The sequence below is a fragment of the Bombyx mandarina genome, chromosome 01 (genome assembly GCF_030267445.1).
Source record: "Bombyx mandarina strain Sakado chromosome 01, ASM3026744v2".
NCBI lineage: Eukaryota > Metazoa > Arthropoda > Insecta > Lepidoptera > Bombycidae > Bombyx > Bombyx mandarina.
Genome location: NC_143208.1, coordinates 9,575,613 through 9,596,484, shown reverse-complemented (window position 1 = coordinate 9,596,484; position 20,872 = coordinate 9,575,613). Strand labels below are relative to the sequence as shown.

Genomic DNA, 20,872 nt, shown 5'->3' with positions numbered 1-20,872 from the left:
TTTTGCGTAATGACTACGTCTTCTAATTAAATTATAGACAACAACACATATTTCTCTTTGTTCTAATTAGCTCGCTAACTAAAGATAATGAGAACAGATAGGCACAAACATAAATACCATATTTTATTGGCTGTGTTATTATTATGATACACGATACTATGTACTTTGTATTTGTGTTATAATACATATTTAGTAGTTAGTAATACATGACCTCAATTTGCTTTAACTAAATAACTAAAAACAAGATACCTAGTTTTATATTTGTTGAAATGAGTTTCGCGCCACTTATTAATGGCTTTATTTCCAACGGCAAAAAGTCTTTATGGTTGTTACAAACAAAAGGATACACAAAGACAAACATTTATTTTCATTTAGATACATGCCAACGTTCTCATTTATTCAGTTAGTAATATAAACAGCAACACACATCATGCTGTCACCGAGCGTTTTATCTCATAGTAATTATATGTACTATACTATTGATAGCCATTGCAAGTCCTTGTATCAAACTTACAAATAGCGCTATTTTCGTGTCATAACTCTATCTAATATTTTTTTTTACAAAAGATATAATTTTGATATTCTATTCTCACATACACGATCAATATCTATTAAATTTAAAGTATTATTATTATTACATTATATCAATTAATAGTGGTAGTAGTAGGAGTAGATACCTATTTAATTAACCAGTGTGAAAATTTTAATAACTCTTCAACTAATTACTGATTATGCCTCAACATTTTCTCTTTTGAATTCTTCGCTCAAGCATGATTAAATTTAATAGTAATCTAATAATTTTATCTGAGCTGCGTAATCGAAAAGTAACGGAATTGGTATCATAATAATATTTTTACAATTCATACTATCTATAATTATATTTACAAAGTAGCTCTCCCTGTCTAAAATGTATATTAATACGAATGAGTTTACCTTCCGCCTATGTTTTCGCATCAAAACACGTCACCCTCGAATCGTTCATACAGATATTGTTCAACATTAATACCGATAACAATTATCATGGTGCGATTACCGGTTCGATATCTTCAACTGTTCCTTCACAAATGAATTCTGTTCGGCATGACGTGCATTCATTGTAGACAGTATTCTTCATAATGTTCAGACCAACGAGGAAACAGCTCTCGGTAAATTTGGTCCTTACCGCTCTGCTGACCAGCGGCATAACAATAGTGAGTATCGACAAACGCATCACATAATAACTAAAAAGCCACACTCGTTATAAAAGCTTCATCGATCGACTATATGCGAAATGAACTCAACTTATGTTTAGTTATAAGTAATAAAATCAATATTGTTTCAGGTATGTTCAATATCTTACATAGTTCTTAGTGCATTATCATTAATTTACAGAAGTAATTGCGACATTGGTTTACCAGAGAATTTATCAAATTCGGATTTTTTTTGGATTCACCTTTATAGATTATATATTCAAGGTGGGTTTTCAAACATTCCTATTCATTCATTATAACAATAATGGAAGTCAGTATGTTAAAGTGTTATCATTTAATCACTTTACTAAAAAAAAATTATTCGAAACGGTATTTTGCAATAATTATTTAACGAGAATGTACCTACGTATTTCACAATTACATAAATATTTTGTTATGACAAAAACACATACAAAATACCATCATAAAATTATATTGTTTCACTGAGGATATGTACTCATGATAGGTAGTCAGATATGTGTGTGTATGTGTACCATTGTGTGTGAGCTTTTCATAAATGCAGGAGTTATTTTCACATTTTAACATTTAGCTGTAGATATTCGCTGTCTAACCGCTGGTGTTATTATCGATTAAAAACTATGATGCTACGATACTACTACTACATTTACTGCAGCATGTTCTTTGAATATTTTACATAACATGTCTATAGTCGTCGTTAGGAAATCGCCTATTAGTTACCAATTCTCGACTGTGCCGAATATTAGTTATCATAAGTCTGGTATTCCTGAAATAAAAGAAGCATGAAAGCTTTCGAAATCTTTAATAATTTTGTTTGGATGTGCGTGTGCGTGATCACATCTATTTTAAACAAAATGTTGTGTGGCTCCCAAATGCTTACGCATTTTGCCTACTCTCATGTACCTACTTTATATTGTACCTTCCACACCAACTTATTTAAGACAAAAGCTTCTTTCGTCTCAATCTTGGTTCATGGCACCACCGAACTTTTGGTAAATACTCCATCCCTATCTTTCCTACGGTTCTATCACAACTTCTAAGCTATGAAAGCTCACTAGATAAATATTAGAAGAGCTCAATCACTATTTCCAGTAAAAAATTTCAAACGTAGGTACTGTCTTCCACTACCTTTATAAATTTAATAATCCGTTTGTAGATTACGTGTGACATAAGTTGTTTTATCTTTCGGTTTTTTTTAAATGAATACGTAGGAGTATTGCATTCCTTTCTTTTTATCAAATACCTAGTCTATTTTTGTTTATCTTTTATTAGTCAACGTATACATTGTTTGTTTTAGTCATTGTAATCCAGAGTTTAATGAAAGACGTCATAAGAATAAGGCTGCTTATTTATTTATACGTACCTACAATTGAGTGTTCTGACTCTGCTTTAAGTGACATTTACATATTGATTTACTGGAATATCTACCACATCGTAATATATGCAACGGAGTCATACCTATCTAGATGCTTTTTCGTTTTGTTTTTATTATCTTTTTATGTTGGTATGTTCCCATAGTCACTAAATTCGGCTATTCTCAGTTTCTTGAGCATCGAGAATCCTGTAAACTTTATGGCAAGTGGTAAACTCGACCCATGGAACCAGCTTAAGAGAGCTGTCAAAGAATATTTTGAGTTCTTTACCATATGTTTCATTGTATTTATTTCGACCTAAGTATGAACTTTACTTACGTTTCTTGTTCACATTGGCAATGAGACGCCAATTAAAATAAAATAATAACTCTTAACGGAAAGTAATATTTTGTAAGTATTGCAGAAGGATGTGACCAGTCTATATACGCAGAGGATCTGACCACCTCAGGAACGGTGTTCATATTATCCGCTATCACTTTAGCTATCTCAATCGTCTTATTAATCGTATCTGGATTTTTAACATCAGGTAAAGTCATTTAAACAAGAATTCTCTGAAAAACCTATTTTAAATTGTGTTTTTAAAAAGCTAAGCTTAAATTCTGCTTAATTAAAACTATGTATAATTGTTATATTTAAGTGGTACAGAACAATGAAAGGATTCAGTATGTCAATCTTGCTGTCTACGGATATATTATAGTTAGCTTACTATCCTTGATTGTGGACCTTACATTTGGAACTTACTTTGGCATTGACTACAAAACCATTAGCGACCAACTGGTAAGTACTTTATGAATTTTTAATTCGTTTCAAATCGTAAAATTTCCAAAAGATCGAACTCTGTAAATGAGTATAAACAATGGACGTAAGAAGTAATTGAGAACACGTAAATAATACAGATATTGGACATTAAAACATTCGCGACCATTACCCCTAATCAGAATTTTAATACAGAATATAAATAGAATAAAATTTTATAAGAAGAATAAAATGAATAAAATTTAATTTACATAGAACTGAAATTAAAGTATAGCTACATAGATATACTGTGATTATTAATTAATAAATATTATATTATGATAAATAAATGTTAAGTTAATCGCATTTTTAATATTAAATGTGCGTGTTCGATAAAAGCTATTCATTTATTCTTAAATTTGGTTTAATAAGTGGTGTTTCAAATTTGGACTTTAATTTTAATACAATAAATTTCAATACAAATAATTAATGATTGAATATAAACTTACGGTCCGATTATATTCCATAACTTTATTTCCATTAATTACTTGTACGCTAAATTACATTTACAATAATTACAGGCACTCATTTTTTGTAATTGGTTCATTCTATACATGTTTATAATATTAAGCATTTAGGTTTAACTTACATTTTTCTAGTTTTTCATCAATACTTTCTAATTTCTCCGATAGGATGCCTCTGACGGGAATTTGGACAGTATTTACGCAAAAGAAATCACGCGACAAGGTGCATTCTATTTAATGACCATAGTATTAAAAGGATATGTGTATCACGTAATCAATCTTGTGTTAATAATACTTCTGGCTATGTACACGTTGGAATATGGAAGCGCTTTGCAAAAAAATGAGGTAAGTATCATATATATATCATTATTAAAATGAACATAATAGCATAATATGAAACAAGGATCTTCTTGTTGGAAGGAAATCAGAAATCAGTTAAGACGTTTTTACGAAATAAGGGAGGTTCTTCAAATACATTCCCGGATTTTCCCAAATAAACCATTGGTTTTAATGCAACTGTATTTTTTCTACTTTACCTCGTAATTTTAGGGTAGTGGCTTATGAGTTTTTTTAAGATTTAATTGAATTTGATCGCCTTCTGTTTTCTAGTATTCTTGGTCGGTATTTAACGATGCTCTTTGTAAGTGTTTATATTATATCTTATACTTATGTAGGTACCTACTAATTTTCATTGTACCTGTTTATAGCACTCAATACACAAAATGGGCATATTGAACGCATTCGAGTAAGTAAAATATTTTGTTTATCGCTATAAAATACAACCTACAGAAGAATCATAAATGAATTTCAATTAAAGGACAAATAGAAGAATAAATGAGGGCGAGAGACGACCGCAGTATTCAGACATGACGTATCCACCTTTTGTAAGAAGGTAAACTTATTATATCTTCCTCTTCCCTATGTAATTTTAGATTGTAATTCATTCACATTTATTTTTAAATCTTTGTCTCTGTCTAAAATTAGTGCAGTAAGGATGTTCGAATCGTCTGAGTGCTAGTTTGTTTGTCAGCATTCAAATCGTGGGTTCTAGTCAAGATTAAAAAATATGGGTTTAGCATAGTAATATAATCTGTAGGTTAAACGAAAAGGTGGCCAGTTGTGACCTAGTAAGCAAAAACCTGAAGGTTATTATAGATTTAAGGCTATTCAAGCTGCCTTGTAACCTGTCCGTTAGTTTAAATGAAATAAAATATATTACAGTATGCAAGTTAACCACGGCTTCAATAACGACGATGAACTGCCACGTATCCCAACACGGGACCCAATAAGAATCGAGAATTCGTCCAAGTGAGTTTTTTTTAATTACTTGATCATTAATAATGTAATGGAATATTGGAGACTAAAGGCTAAAGACTAAAGGCTGTTTGCTAAAGGAAATGTTTTGTTTTCTTGCTACGTAAATGGAATGTTCACATGAGCAGAAAATATTATAAATTTGTTAAACTGAACAATAACTGACATGACATTGTCCTAGGTGAGTGACGGAAGGCTACTCGGCAAAACATAATGAGACTTAGATATTACGACGCAAAAATACAAGTAGCCCGTCTATGTATGCGTTTTAAAATATAAAAAAGAGAAAATTATTGTCTATGGTATAGGTAAAATACAATTTCATAAAAAAATACCAATACATAGATTATAATTACAGACACAATAAAATCTATAAAAATATAAATAAATATGTATGTACCTTAAACAAAACTACCGCAAGTAAAATTCCGTATGTAGGTATTGCTCGGTTACATTATCTCTGGACCTCGCTGGAATGTAAAGCCCCTCCCCGTTTCCCTTTCCCCAGGTCCAGAGATAATGTGACCGGGTTGTTTAAATGGGTCTTCAAAATAAATTTCTCTATGACTCCAATAAATTAATGAGAACATAATGCATTTTTTAAACTTACGTAGGTTGTCGCATCACGGAAGTTTGTAACTATACTTGAAACCTTAGAACTTATATCTCAAGGTGAGTGGCGCATTTACGTTGTGGTTGTCTATGGGCTCCAGTAACCACTTAACACCAGGTGGGCTATTGTACCTCCTTACTTATCGGTATTCCACTACAAAGAATTTGTTGTTGTGTAACATAAATAATTTCGGTGGCAGCGCCCTTATTGCCCTGACGCACACAAGGGCGGCGCGGCCCTGAACAGTAGTCATAATTATGTCGATGACTCGCAAAAGCCAAAGAAAGTACTTTTTTATGATATGATGATTTTATTATGTTTGTTTCTTATCAACAGCCGATCGTTCGATCGATCTGATTCGTGGCATCACAGCCGTTCCGTCCCCGATCCGGCACAAAGTGGTCGTCCATTCTCCTACTTGGAGGAGATCAAACGAACGGTGCCTGTGCGGCCATCGACTTCTCCCGAAGAAGACCCTCGGTGGCGTAGAGAATGGACTGCTAACACAGGACCCCCGCTACCGGCGCCGGATTATAGTCCTCAACAACCTCGAAGACTCAAATCAGCCCTGAAATCGGCTTACATGTAACATCAAGTTAAATTTAATCGATTTCTATCTACATATCAGATTTTCGAGATTGATAATAGGATTGACTATGAGTTAATATTATTTATTTGCACCATGCATACCTAGTATATTTTGTACTCAATGCGAAACTTTTTAATAAATTATCTCCTAAAAATAGTTCTTTTTTTGCCGCTTGCTGCTATTAATAAGCTTGATATTGAAAATAATGGCATCAATCAAATAACATTAAAACACATATTTAAACATAATACTTTATTAACAAATTATGTATTTTTTAATAAACAATATCACGTTTAATATATATTTATTTTTACTGTAATAATTTATATTCACAAAAACTTTTATAATATATAAAATAAAAATGAAAAATTCACTAAATTATTAATTTTCACTAAAAAAAATTGTTATTTTCCCAATATTTAACAGGATAATTTAAACTACATTATATTAAGTGACCCAATAAAAAAATAAGTAAAGTTTAAAACCTTAACGAAAAAAGTAACTCATTTATTTATATCATGAATAAATATACACAATAATGGTCAATTTCCTTATACCATAGTTTATAAGTTCGATATGAAAATATCTAATTAACTACTTACATACCTGGTTTAACCAAAATACTAAATAATTTGAACAAAACCCATTCTCATAACGAGGAGTAAAAGGCTATTTCATTTAAGTGACACTTTTGCTACTATACAAAAGAGTCATTTAAATTTTAAAATTTGGAAAAAAAAAACATAATAAAAAACATATTGAGCTATTTGAATGGTGTGAACAGAATTGAAGTTCATTAAAAACATCGAATTGTTGATACTTGTTTACGCATCAACTCCTCCTTCGCAAAGTCAGGAAAGACGCAGGCAGCGCGGCGAGAGAGGGGGCGGCAAACCGGCGGACCCGCGAGCTCCGCAACGCGTAGAAAACACACAACCACCTTCACTTCTGAACGGGACTCAACAGCTTCAAGACGCGCAATATTATGTACAATATTATTTTGCATTAAAACCAAAAGGAATTCAATAGTATTTGTAATTTAACGGCAGACTTCACAAACCACCTAAGAAAGAAATCACAAAGGAAATACAGTCTGAAATTCACAATCAAGAACAATACTAATCACTACATAGTATAAAAGAAAGTCGCTTTCCCTGTCCCTATATCTGTCTGTCCCTATGTATGCTTAAATCTTTAAAACTACGCAACGGATTTTGATGCGGTTTTTTTTAATAGATAGATTGATTGAAGAGGAAGGTTAATATGTATAATAACATCCATTAAATAGTGGAGAAATCAATAATAAATTATAGTTTACGAAGCGAAGCGAGGGCGGGTCGCTAGTATCAAATAAAACGGACCTTTAATTACAAAGATAAATGTCGCTTAAACCAACTAGCCTTTCACCTCTCGATATAATCTTTGTGTATTGGGTCAGTTACTATAATACATTGAACAAAACAAAAATATCTCACTGTAAGTGCTGATAAGTACTTATTATGACAAACAAACAAAAAAATATCTGAATCACAAAATTAAATATATTTTGCACTTTAACCTGTCGCAACAGATCTAGACATAAGAGCGACAAAGCTTTTTTTAAGTTCAACAAATCGTCTTTTCGAATTAAAAGTGTACAATTTTCAAAAATATTTGAAATTGAGTAAATATGCGGAATCATTTTTTGTATCACCAGTTTTTTTTTACAATAAATACTGTCAAAAGAGCGTAGTTTACTTTTAGTTTTTTTTTTAGTTTACCTATGTTTTGACTATGAAGCAAACATTAGATTACTTCTACATGGTTCAACATGGGTAATATTTAAATTGTCTATAAGTTTAGATGATCGAGATTTTATCGGTAATTCGGTAAAATAATAAAAAGAATACCAACCAATAATTATACCACTTATGGTGGCAATATTAGACAAGAAAACAATAGATATATTGTTTAAAAACCAAATAAAACATAACAATAATTTTTGTCCTTATTATTCTGTTCAGAATAATAGGCCATAAGAACAAAAATTACCTATGTAAGTACTGTCATATGTTTTTCCCGCGTGCGCATTTTTTAATAAAATTTCTTATTTTGTTAAAATTACGTTAAGTTTTCATTATATGAAAAAACCAAGTTACTAAAAGCGTGCCTAAAAACCGGAAGAATCAATTACAAAATTATTTTTGCAGAAAACAGATCCAACTTTATACACCTCATGTCGAGAAATAGTTGCGAAGATATTGAATTAAAAACATAATTCTAAAAACAAAAATTCATGTGGAATGTTCAACAAACGTACTGAGAACATTTGACGCTGATAATTCCAGTACAATAAAACGGTAGATAATTAAATAAATCGGTATATTAATATATATTTACAACTTAGATTATAGTATAGTCATGGTCTTATACATTTTGCACACAATATTAATAAAAAACTGTGGCTGTATGTACAATTGCTAGTTTTGTACGACCCAGTAAATCCGATTCGGTGTAAAAAAAATGAATTATTTACACTATTTTACATATTTCTATTGTACAATTTATTTGATGTTAATTAAATGTGCATCGATGTTAGTGCGATAGGGGTGTGTTAATCCGATTTATACGTTAATCGGCAACACAAGATATGTCTTGCAATCAACAAAATAATAGTGAATTAAAATGGTTATCGACGAGATTATAATATAAGTACGAATAAAGACGAGAAATTTGTTTATGACATATTATTTAAAATATTTCAATAGTAGTTCTCAAGTATATAGTACCTACTGAGTAAATTATAAAATATTGTTCTTAAACTTTTTTTTGTAACAATTAATTTTGTTAATTTTTAATTATTTAATAATTTGTTTATTATTAATCAACTGTCACCCCTCTCGCACTGCTTCGTTGTCCGAGAAACAGTCGTTTTTTTAATTGAAAACGATAAACGATACTGCCAAACTATAATCACGTTAAAATCATAAAAAAGTATATTTATATCTCATTTTTTTCCCAGAATTCTTATTATATTTATTGCTCTTAAATTAAATCAAATAAAGTGGCAATTACTTAAAAGGCACGAAAATTCTTAACAGTGTTATTAAATCTTAGATTCAATTATGTACATATTATACACAGCATTTATCTTGTTTACAATATATATTTTTTTCTTTCTTATTCGCATACGTTCCCGATGTATTGAGTGTGTCAGAGTTCATCGGGTTTATTTTTATTTGCTTCACCCGTATCTTGAACACTTTCTTTCGGTGCAACTTCTGACGGACCCACAGGTTCGATGGTAGCTGATTGCTGTATCGTTTTCACGGAACTTGTTTTACGGGCTACGTTATGAACGAATTCCCCCTTCTCTAAGTGAATGCTCTCAGCGATTTCTTCGGCGCATGAATTTTGCGTATTGCCTTCTTCGTTCGAGAGCGACAATTCGAATTGAGCAACCAACTGGCTTAGAACCTTTTTTAAATGATCGAAGGATTCTTTGTCCGCCGGTAAGTTCTGTGAATCGACCACGGCCTCGCAGCCGCCTTCATCGCAGGAATTATCGTAGTGTTTCTTTAAGTTTTTAAGTTCGCCCACGGTGACGGTTAGCTCGGGGTTATTCTTTAAAGCGTTCGATAAATATTCGCCTTCTTTCGAGAACAGGAACACTGCGGGTATTTCGATGTCGTCGTTACCGTCGCCGGACATCGCGAACAGAGCGGTCGTCTCGTGTGTCGAGTCCGGAATGTTGTCTATTATGATGGCCAGTTTGACGCCGGCCTTTTGCATGTTTCGCACTTTCTGAGCGAACGTGCAATGGCCGCGTTTCGCGATACCGAAACCGTTCGAAATCTCCTCTTCGTTTTCAACAGGGGTGCACGCGTCGATAGGGGTCACGAATGTAAGGGTGTTTGTGTGGCGTTCGTTTCCTGTTATTTCCTTCCCGAAGTGCGCTGGTCCGGCAGGAAAGATTTTATCGTCGATTTTCACACCGGCCGGTATGACTCCGTTTTCGAAATCACTAAGCGAGTTCCATTTGGCCATCTCCCGCATGAACGTCAAGCCTTCAGCGGCGTCTTTCGCCGATTTAGCCTGAAAACGTAATAAGCAATATTTTTTAGTTATAAGATACTAGCTTTTGCCCGCGACTTCGTCCACGTGGAATAGTTCACAAATAGTGATTTATTTTAGAACAAGTTTGGTTAACCTTAACATATACGTATATGCTGTCGCGGACTTTTTTTAGATCTTTTAAAGGGGAACAATTTTGTCATACATTATTTTAGCGAAACTTTAATCGTGTCTGCAGCGTACGCAGCGGAAGCTCTCAAAAGGGAAAAATACCCCGATTTTGAAACATTCTTTATTGGTGCTCCGCTTGTATTGGTCTTAGCGTGATGTTATATAGCCTATTATAGCCTTCCTCAATAAATGGGCTTTCTAACATTGAAAGAATTTTTCAAATCGGACCAGTAGTTCCTGAGAGTAGCGCGTTCAAACAAACAAACTCTTCGGCTTTATAATATTAAGTATAGATAGAAAAAAAAAAATGGAGTATTTGCACTAGTTTCGAAAAATTCATAAATACTAACAATACAAGTACAATATCAACTCAATACTCACGGTGTTGATAGTATAAAGCAGCTGTACTCTACCATCGGGAAGGGTCAGTACTGATATACCCATGTCGGAGAGAGCGTTAATCTGGCGAGGGTCATTGAGTGGACGCAGCCTCGCCGGCGGACGCGCAGCGGTCGAGCCCAGCAGCTGACGCATCGGCTGACGTACTTTCTCGGGCACAAGTGACGCTGTATTCGGACACGTTCTAGAACAATAAAGAAGATTATTCGTTTACGCGTCGTTGTGGCCTAAGGATAACCCTCAGACACGGCCCACTGAGTTTCTCGCCGGATCTTCTTAGTGCGTCGCGTTTCCGATCCGGTGGTAGATTCTGCGAACGCGGCTCTTGCTAGGGTTCGTGTTAGCAACGTCGTCAGGTTTGAGCCCCGTGAGCTCACCTACTAGTTAAGGTTACGCTGAAATAGCCTCTCAAGGCTCTCATCTTAGGTAGGAAAAAAAAGGATAAGACGTCTGGCGCATTCGTATCGTGCTATGCAACGGTGTTCGAATCCCGCAAACGGGTACCAATTTTTCTAATGACATACGTCCTTAATAAATGTTCACGATTGACTTCCACGGTGAAGAAATAACATCGTGTAATAAAAATCAAACCCGCAAAATTATAATTTGCGTAAATATTGGTGGTAGGACCTGTTGTGAGTCCGCACGGGTAGGTACCATCACCCAGCCAATTTCTACCGCGAAGCAGTAATGCGTTTCAGTTTGAAGGGTGGGGTAGCCGTTGTAACTATACTGAGACCTTAGAACTTATATCTCAAAGTGGGTGGCGTATTTACGTTGTAGATGTCTACGGGCTCCAGTGACCACTTAACACCAGGTGGGCTGTGAGCTTGTCCACCCATCTAAGCAATACAAAAAAAAGAATAACTTCGAAAATAGAATACATTACTTTCTATATTTATCTTCGTCGGGATCGTCGATCTTCAATGTGAAATACGACGTGTTCTTTCCGACGGTTGCCAACGACAGCGGCAGGAAATGTGCTTCAGTTGTCAATACGTAATCTTCCAGTTTGATCGGGAAATCCTTCTCGTCGCCGAACAGCATGTATAAGTATTTGAATGTCTCCGCGAGCACGAACGAGTCCATTCGGTCCTCGTGTGCGCGCGTTCTGACGTCATTCACGGCCGCGTATCCGCACGGCACGCGCGTGTGCTGCTGCAACGCTTTCAGCACAGTCTTGCCGACTTGCAAATAGTGATCGTCTTCGGTGGCGCGATGTAAAAAATAAGTCGACTCCAAAAACTCTGGCCGCAACGGATGCTGTCCCCAGTGCACCTGACATCATAAACCTCACTCACAATACATAATACAATTGACAACTTTCAATATATCGAGAAGTGAAAAGATATTTATATATTAATACGTGACGCAAAAACTTTGTACCCCTTTTTTACGAAAATTACGCGGACGGAGGAGTATGAAATTTATAGAGAACTAGCTGTACCCGCCCGCTTCGCTGGGCATTTAAAATTAACATTATTATTTCTCACCCCCACAAACATTCTCATCATTAACGCCCCCGCAACTGGTGTAGGGAGTCCAACACTCATATAAATATTAGCCTATTCGTTAAGTACATGTATTTTCTACATGGATACCAAGCTTCAAGTCAATCGGATGCATGGTTCAGTAGTTATAACGGAACATCCGTAAAAACCACTGTAAATTTATATATTAGTAGAGAATATAGAGAAGGAGTGCAGAATGTTAATATATTTTTTAATTATGCATAAAAAATACATTAAATCAATAAAAAAAAAACCATTACACACACTACCATGTATTTGACACACACACACACGAATGCATACTATTTGTTTATTGTCAAACTTTTCTTATTGCTCATAGTATATGGTCAAATTGAGAATAGAGTAATATTAGAATAGAGTAAACTTATAATTTCAATTAATTATAGTCGAATTTCGAATACCAGGGCACCATTAGTTTGGTTTAAACAACATTTTTGCAACTTTACAGGAGAGCTATTGAAAGGTTGAAATTTGGAAAAAATATATAGCACATACGGCGCTTTTAAGGGCACAAACTTATGCAATTTTTGTGAAAACAGAACTGAGAGTATGAGAAAATACATTTTTTAATAGTTATCAGTGAGATGTTTGCTTTTACAGATGTAGTTTAAAGTATTAGTTTAAACTAGCTGACCCGGCTAGTGAAAGACTTCGTAGTGCCCCAATCCATAAATAAAATACCTAAACTTTTGTATAAAATAAACTTAAAACAAACAAAAGGAATCCGTCCGACGGGGGACACATCAAAGTGAAAATAAAATTGTTATTTTTATTTAATTCCGAGCATTTTCAAATTTATTTATCTTTTAAACCTTCTCTGGACTTCCACAAATAATCGAAGGCCAAAATTAGCCAAATCGGACTAACGAACAGCAATTCATTTTTATATACATATATAGAGATATAATTGTTTTTATTTCTTTAGTCTAGGAGAACTATAAGATGTTAAATTTTCAAACGTTAATCCTAAAAAAATACATAATTTGCATAAGTGACGTAATCGCACCGTATGTGCGATATAAAAAAAACTCCTTCAGCTATTTTGAAATTCAATTAAAAACATCGATATGTCAATGCTGATACCAAATGAAACGCACCTTTAATTACAAAGGTAAATGTCAGATATTAAACGAAATGTTGCTTAAACCAAATAGCCTTTCACCCCTCGATATGATATATCAAAATAAGTATCGAACGCGTTTTCACTTTAGTGTAAGTGTAATCTTCACATCTGTGTAAACGTTTTAAATTTCCTTTCCTTTTTTTAACAAAAGAACCAATTATATGCTATGCTAATGATTTTTAACATAATTATAACATGAAAACGAACTGCTCTTATTTCAAAAATTAGTTAATTACATGTGACGTCATTTGTGGTAAGACAAACAAAAGGTTTAATAATATAATAAGCATTGATCATAACATTGAATACCAACGATCACTCACATATGAAATTATATGTTATGATTTACCTTGACGTATTCTTTCACGTGAAAATCCTTAGATTTTATTCAGTGTTTTAAAGTAAATCATTATTCTATACTAATATGTATATAAATCTACAGTGGTTTTTATGGATGTTCCGTTATAACTACTGAACCATGCATCCGATTGACTTCAAACTTGGTATCCATGTAGAAAATACATGTACTTAATGGCTAATATTTATATGAGTGTTGGACTCCCTACACCGTTTGGGGGGGCGCTAATGATGAGAATGTTTGTGGGGGGTGAGAAATAATAATGTTAATTTTAAATGGCCAGCGAAGCGGACGGGTACAGCTAGTATTCTGATAATAATAATCGAGTGGTTAATAAAATAAATATTTATTTATTTATTATAAAATTTTAATAGCTATGGAATACCTGAAAGTCGGAAGTGAAAGCTTCCGGTATGAAAGTGTGCCTCTGCATTACTTGGTAGAGCATCTCGTGAGTTTCGACGGCCGGTCGGACGTCGCCCAGTAGTACCTGTAGCCCAGGCCAGAACGCCAACAGGGCATCCATGAAATTACGGGACTGGAGATGCGGTCTTGAAACATACAATATCTTTTGTTCATTTCGATTCGCAACGATGACGGTTTTTACCCCATAAAATAATAATAAAGGCCGTTTTTTTTATTATTGCTTTTCTGGACAGACGAGCATTCGGCTCAAGTGATGGTAAGTGGTCACTGTCGCTCATGAACGTTAGCAATGCCAGGGACAGACCCAAACCGCTGCATAGTGTGTTGTGCTTTAATTTTTTTTGGAAGTGAAACTTCTTTACAATCTTTCTGATTTCAAACTCGATAAAACGAAATGAAACGAAACGAAAAAATGAAGAAAACCACAATACTACAGATCGAAAAAGAAGTTTCACTTCATTTTGCACGCGCACCGTTTTTTCTTTTTTCTTTATTAGAGCGTATGACTCCTATTAAGTTAAATCGGCTGCCCCTGTACTTACTGTAACGATAAACTAGACGTTGGTCGGACGTTCGTAATTTAACATTGTCGTATTGAACATTTCAAGATATAATTGATCCGATGTATCCTATTTATGTATTTGTGACGATTTTTGAAACAAGATTTGTAGAAATAATTTTATTGGTCATAAAATTGTAATTTAAGGCAATCAATCTTAAGCGTAAAATAAAATTGAAACGAATCCGTGTGAAAAGTGGATTCGGTGTTGGTTATACTTAGTAGATAAACACTGACTGAAAAACAATTGAAACATAATAGGTTTAGGCAAAATAATTAATACAAGTTTGTCAAGCGATTTTCTATCTTATTTCTTTGAGAAATGTGCAAATTTGTGAATATCGAATTAAAACGGATATGTTAAAATATTACTTTATTTTATTGCGTTTAAGGGTGAACGACCTCTCGGCCCACATGATTATCGAATCCAATAGGCATCATCACAACTTGAATGACGTCACTCACGTTGAAACAAAAGATAGTCTCAGTTCAAGGGCTGTCCCGCTCTTCAAAAAGGAATGCATGGGGGCTTCATGGAATAATAGGGATGGTGTTAACCTTACAACAAGCTCTACCACGCGTACATGAGATTGCAGTACGCTAATATGCATAGCGCCGTCGTCCCTTCACTAGTATCCACCTTTGTTGCCTTTTCGACACCCATAGGAGCACATGAGGCAATACCATTCGAAGCCACCAGGTAACTAAGGATCCTATGCCTTGCGATTTCAGTGATTATAGTCGAATTTCGATCATTACGCGAACACTAGTAATACATCGATATATTATTGTATGACGTAAAAAACGAATCAAACATCCTTACCGGTGCATGTGCACGGCCAACATTACGGGACCTCTACTTATGTACTTCATGATGGCGTTGTAGTGCCTAGTAAATCGGGCAAGATATTTTTCATCACCAAGGAGTATGTATGCTTTCAAGCAATATTCGTAGTAAGAGTCTATTCCGGCACCGACTCCGGAATCTTTACGAACCCAGTCACCGGAGTGAATGTTTATGACTGTCCCCATGAGGTCCGAGGTTCTGAAAATGATCATCATTTTTTGTGCTTAATGAGTTCACGAAGATGCTATTGAGGCCAGTAAGAGATGTATGACTAAATAAAGCTATATATTCTTCACGTTATTTGATTATCAAAAGCAGTCAAGATCCGTTAGGACATCAGTAATGCCACTGATGCAGGCCGTTGTAAGCCGATGCCAATAACTGAGGCCAAATTTTGAAGACGAACGCCCTAGCCTTACAGGATCTCCTAGAGACCACATTGAGACCGCCTAATCAGGACATGAGATTAAAACCTCTATTGTATCGCATCACAATTGTTTTATTTTTATTCCTCCATTGTAATTTGAAAGAATCGAAAAGCTACGATATTTTAATCACAAATCCATATTAGGTCTGCACTACTTTTACTATAGTGTTCTTGCTAAAAAAGAAATCATGTCAAGGTAGCCGTAGTATACCTACTAAAAACAAAAAATTATCGGTAAATCGACAATTAAAATCACTCAAGCGGGAAACAAGACCATTGCCTTTATTTTTCGAGTACCTGTGTCTTATTTTCCAGAGACGATCCATAGATTTATGCGCTTTCTGTTCGTAAATAGGGTTTCCGGTGAGTCGTGACAGAGCTGCCATCTCTAGAATCATCGTTCCCGCGCACGCAGTGCATGTCTCCCGTGATTCGGTTAAGTCTCGTATACCATGTCTGAGGTTTATCTGTGTTCATATAATATACGTAAAGAAAAACTGTACACACACAAACACATTCTTGGGAAATATTAATTTTATTGTAACAAGACTGCGTTTCGTAATATTCTAGTTGCAAATGTTGTCTCAATAACTTTGGCGGCATTTCCGATAACAAAAAATACAAACTATTCCTAATACGAAAAAAAAAAAAGTTCATCTGTTCGTATTTTAAGCGCTGGGATTCATCCGATTATGATGAAACTCAGTGTACAGATGTCGTTGGCACTACATTGAAGGTTTCTGTTGCAGATAGTGGCGCGTGTTATTATCGAAAAATGGTTGATTTCATACATTTCGCGATAGTCACAATGGAACGGAAACGTGGTTCACTAGTTTTGTATCGTTTATTATTTGAATATAAAACATTACTATAATAAATAATTTCCGTGAATCCGACCTAAAGAATCGTGAACAATAAAATATTGAAGAAAATAAAAACGCATTTTCTTTTTAAATATTACAAAACAAATCATTAATTATAGTGTCCGTGTCCTTTGCATTCACACATCGTTCTTTTGAGAGAGTTAGTTCTAACTTTGAAAATTGTTGGTGACACTTGCGTCAAGGTCTCACATATAAAACTAGTTAAGTATAAGTGGCACGCAATTCGTAATCGTCATCTGTTATAACGGGATTAGTATATTTTTAATACATTAAACTCCTATACTTTAATTATGCATTGTATAGTCTCTTTAATTCACCTTTCCATGAGGTATGCCAGTGGATGTATTGAAAGCAGGTAACAACCTTTTCCCTAAATCTTCTGCCATCGTCAACAATTCATTGTTATACCAGTGCAATAATGGAATATCGTTCTTCAACGTTTCCGCCAATACGTGAGCAGACAATAGACCCCTAAAATAATAATTAATCAGTTGTATTAATATTTAAAAAACTAAATTATGTTATTAATGTATTAAAAAATAAATATAAGGGCGAATCATCAGGATTTCTTCATTTGAGTGAGTTATTAAATGAGTTACTAAAAGTCTTTATGAAGATACACTTTCAATAAGTGATCAGTCTCAAAATGACAAATGAATACCTATAGTAATGAAAATGACATTCAACTTCCCAACGCAGAATTTTCTCTTGTGTTATAGTTACCAGAATCTTTTACGATAACAGATACAAGACAAGTATAGATTATAAATTTTAAGCCTAAATACCAAATAAGATTAACAAAGATGTTCTTCTTATTTCTTTCCTATTACCCTCTGCTAGCATGTATCAAAGTTTGGGCTTGGATCAAATTTTTCCATTTGCATCGGTCCAAAAATATAGAAAGGAAGAAAAACATATAGATATAGACAGTGAAATTAAATCTTGGACTTTCTGATAAAATATAATAATCAAGGTCCCTAAACACCAACGATGTGATAAATGGGTAGTAGGTTGATAATTGTAAAATTTTAAATAGTTCCATGATCTTATCAGTAGAATAATGCTTCAAAGTACCAACTTTGAATTACGTACAACTGATATGACGATTCAATGTCAAATTATAATGAGAAGATATATATACATACTTATAATGTAATAAAATTGTAAACATCGTTTGTTGTTATTTCAAATTTGTGCTTGACATTGTCTGAATAAATTTGAATTTAGAACACAATTACCGCCACCAACCTTCAGACCTTAGGTCAAGATACACTGCATTAAAATATCAGCTTTCCTGCTAATTGCAGCAGAAATACTAAGGATCTGATTAGATCTGATTAATAGCCACAATCCTCAATACTTGTGTATGTTATTCATATTTTTCACTTACCCCAGCATCCTAATATTTGTTTCAAAGACTGAAACAACAATATCTTGGTCAAAAGAGACATCTTTTATAACGAGTTGGATTGCATGATTAAATTCCGAAAAGTCCCCCATCACAACTAAAGTGTCTAAGCTGTCCACCAATGTCAAAGAGAAACTAAAAGCAAAAATATTAACCAAATTTCAAAATTTTATAATATGTATATTGTGTACATTCTCACAATTGAAAATAAGTTTTGATAGTACAGTAATGAAACATTGTTCTCTGTAGTGCTATATTTGTGTGATATCATTAAAACTTTGAAAAGATACTTACTTTCCTAAAGCATCATCCATATCTCCACGACTCGGTGTAATTCCTTTCCATCTGCCCTTGCAACTGAGAGGCATCAGTTCATCAGCTGGATATGCATTCTCCATGTAAGCATGATAAGCATGATAGAACATCTGCCTTGATTCATCTCTACAAATATAATTTACATGTAGCCTCCAGGTTGCTACATCATAATATTGTTAAATACAACATCAATGTAGTCTGTACTCGAAACAGGTGTCATTAGAATTCAAATATTTTGCACATCATGATGATATCTTTATTGAAAAAATAACAAACTGGTATTACTATTGCACTATTTAAAAGCATTAAGTAGGCATCAATTTCTTTAAAAAAATGTAAATCTGTTTTGGTTTTCATTGTCTCAAACACTTTTTTATTGCTAATGTAGGTAGACTAACATAGAACCCACTTGATGGTGAGAGTGATCACCATCACTCACAAACAGTAGCAATGCTTAGGGCATAGCAATACTGCTACCTATTACTGAGGACTTTTCTTAAACCTGATTTGAGAAAGAGGTTAAGTAGCAGTGTCTGTAGCATCACTGTATAACTAAATTTCATTTAGTTTTTTTTTTAGTTAGTTACAATCATTAAAATTAGTCTAAAATGTAACAAGTGACATTGCACTTATTTCAATATTTTATTTAAATTTTAATAAATTTTATCTCCAGTATGTCTTAGAAAAATAAATTGCAAATCCAAACAATGCTCCTTAATAAAAAGTGTACCAGAAATATGTTTTTTAATGAAATTGCAGCAATGTTTTTTAATACAATTATATAAAAAGTTAATATAATACAGTTAGCGTGGTATGTACATGTGATGTATAGAGTGTATGCACATGACTAGGAGATGTATGGAAATGGTAGTGCAAGGTAGAGTGGGAAGAGGTCAACTGAAGAGGACATGGATGAAGTGTCTGAATGACGATATGAGAGAGAGAGAGGAGTGAGTGGTAAGATGACAGCTAATAGAAGAGAATGGAATAGATAATTCGCTGTACTGACCCCATCTAGTGAGATAAGGCTGAGACAAAGAAGAAGAATTTAGAAGAATACAGTATTTAGAGTACAAATCAATAGTATCTTGAGTAGCTTTGTAAGCACGGATCATTTTGGAAATGTGCTTTTACAATGGTTGTAAATGATTTAAAGTTAGATATGAGCCAGTTGCAATTGATTAAAGATACATCTTAGTGACAAAATTTTAGGTTTTAATCAATTTCTTACGTTATAAGGGAATTCAAGAAGCTATTAAATACATTTAATGCAAGGATAAAGATTGAATATACATTATTTTTACAGTTCTTAATAAATACCTTAAGCTTAGTCTCTCCGCCTTCGACATACGTAATCCTGAAGTTTCCTCTTCGGTTTTAACCAAAACGATCGTAACGAACATTATTAATAAAACGGGGAAAGCCATTGTAAAATACAAACTAAAAAAACCTTTCAGTTTAATATGAACTCAAATTATTGAAATGGTTTACGAATAAATAGAAAGTTGAGGAAAATAACTTTTATAAAATGGATACATCTGTTTCCAAAACATTAACATTTCATTGAAAAGAAAAGTGTTGTGACAATATTAAATTATGTATACATTCTGAAATTAAGTTCCAATAACTTCAGGACACCTCATATTCATTCTTGTCAATTGAATTTTTATAATCCGTCAATTTTTTTTTTTCTAATCGATCATCGGTACAGGCTAAGAAAGCATGTCCCATACATTTCTATCTTCTAGAGAATTTATTGAACATTTTCTTCAAGCAAATATCAACAGCGCTAAACAAATAGCATGGTCCCTAGAATCTCCAATTGAATGAATTAAACGATCTTAAATTAAATCGTAGTCAATTCTTTTGCATTCATACTTTTGTACTATGGACATCTCTAGTGCCGGAAAAACGAACGACAAAGTCCACCGAAAACAAATCTAATCGTTGCTTTTTCTCTAACAATCGAGTATAAAAGAGATATGTACAGAAGCATTTGAGGCAGGAGCATCTT

The 20,872-nt window shown here is 33.8% G+C and overlaps 2 protein-coding genes across 2 annotated transcripts; one reads left to right on the top strand and one right to left on the bottom strand.

The window, feature by feature from the left end:
- Positions 1-937: 937 nt before the first annotated feature.
- Positions 938-10,104, top strand: LOC114245151 (uncharacterized). The gene is made up of 9 exons (XM_028177191.2): positions 938-1,190; positions 1,322-1,454; positions 2,985-3,107; positions 3,219-3,358; positions 4,009-4,185; positions 4,548-4,585; positions 4,658-4,732; positions 5,062-5,148; positions 6,104-10,104. The coding sequence occupies exons 1-9, from the start codon at positions 1,116-1,118 to the stop codon at positions 6,354-6,356; spliced, it is 1,101 nt and encodes a 366-aa protein (XP_028032992.2). The 5' UTR covers positions 938-1,115; the 3' UTR covers positions 6,357-10,104.
- On the bottom strand, positions 8,701-20,521 carry Edem2 (ER degradation enhancer, mannosidase alpha-like 2). Its single transcript, XM_028177171.2, has 10 exons — positions 20,179-20,521; positions 18,838-18,984; positions 18,526-18,678; positions 17,453-17,606; positions 16,549-16,718; positions 15,801-16,022; positions 14,378-14,543; positions 11,869-12,257; positions 10,962-11,163; positions 8,701-10,430 (listed from the first exon to the last, which is right to left on the bottom strand). The coding sequence occupies exons 1-10, from the start codon at positions 20,283-20,285 to the stop codon at positions 9,549-9,551; spliced, it is 2,592 nt and encodes an 863-aa protein (XP_028032972.2). The 5' UTR covers positions 20,286-20,521; the 3' UTR covers positions 8,701-9,548.
- Positions 20,522-20,872: the final 351 nt, after the last annotated feature.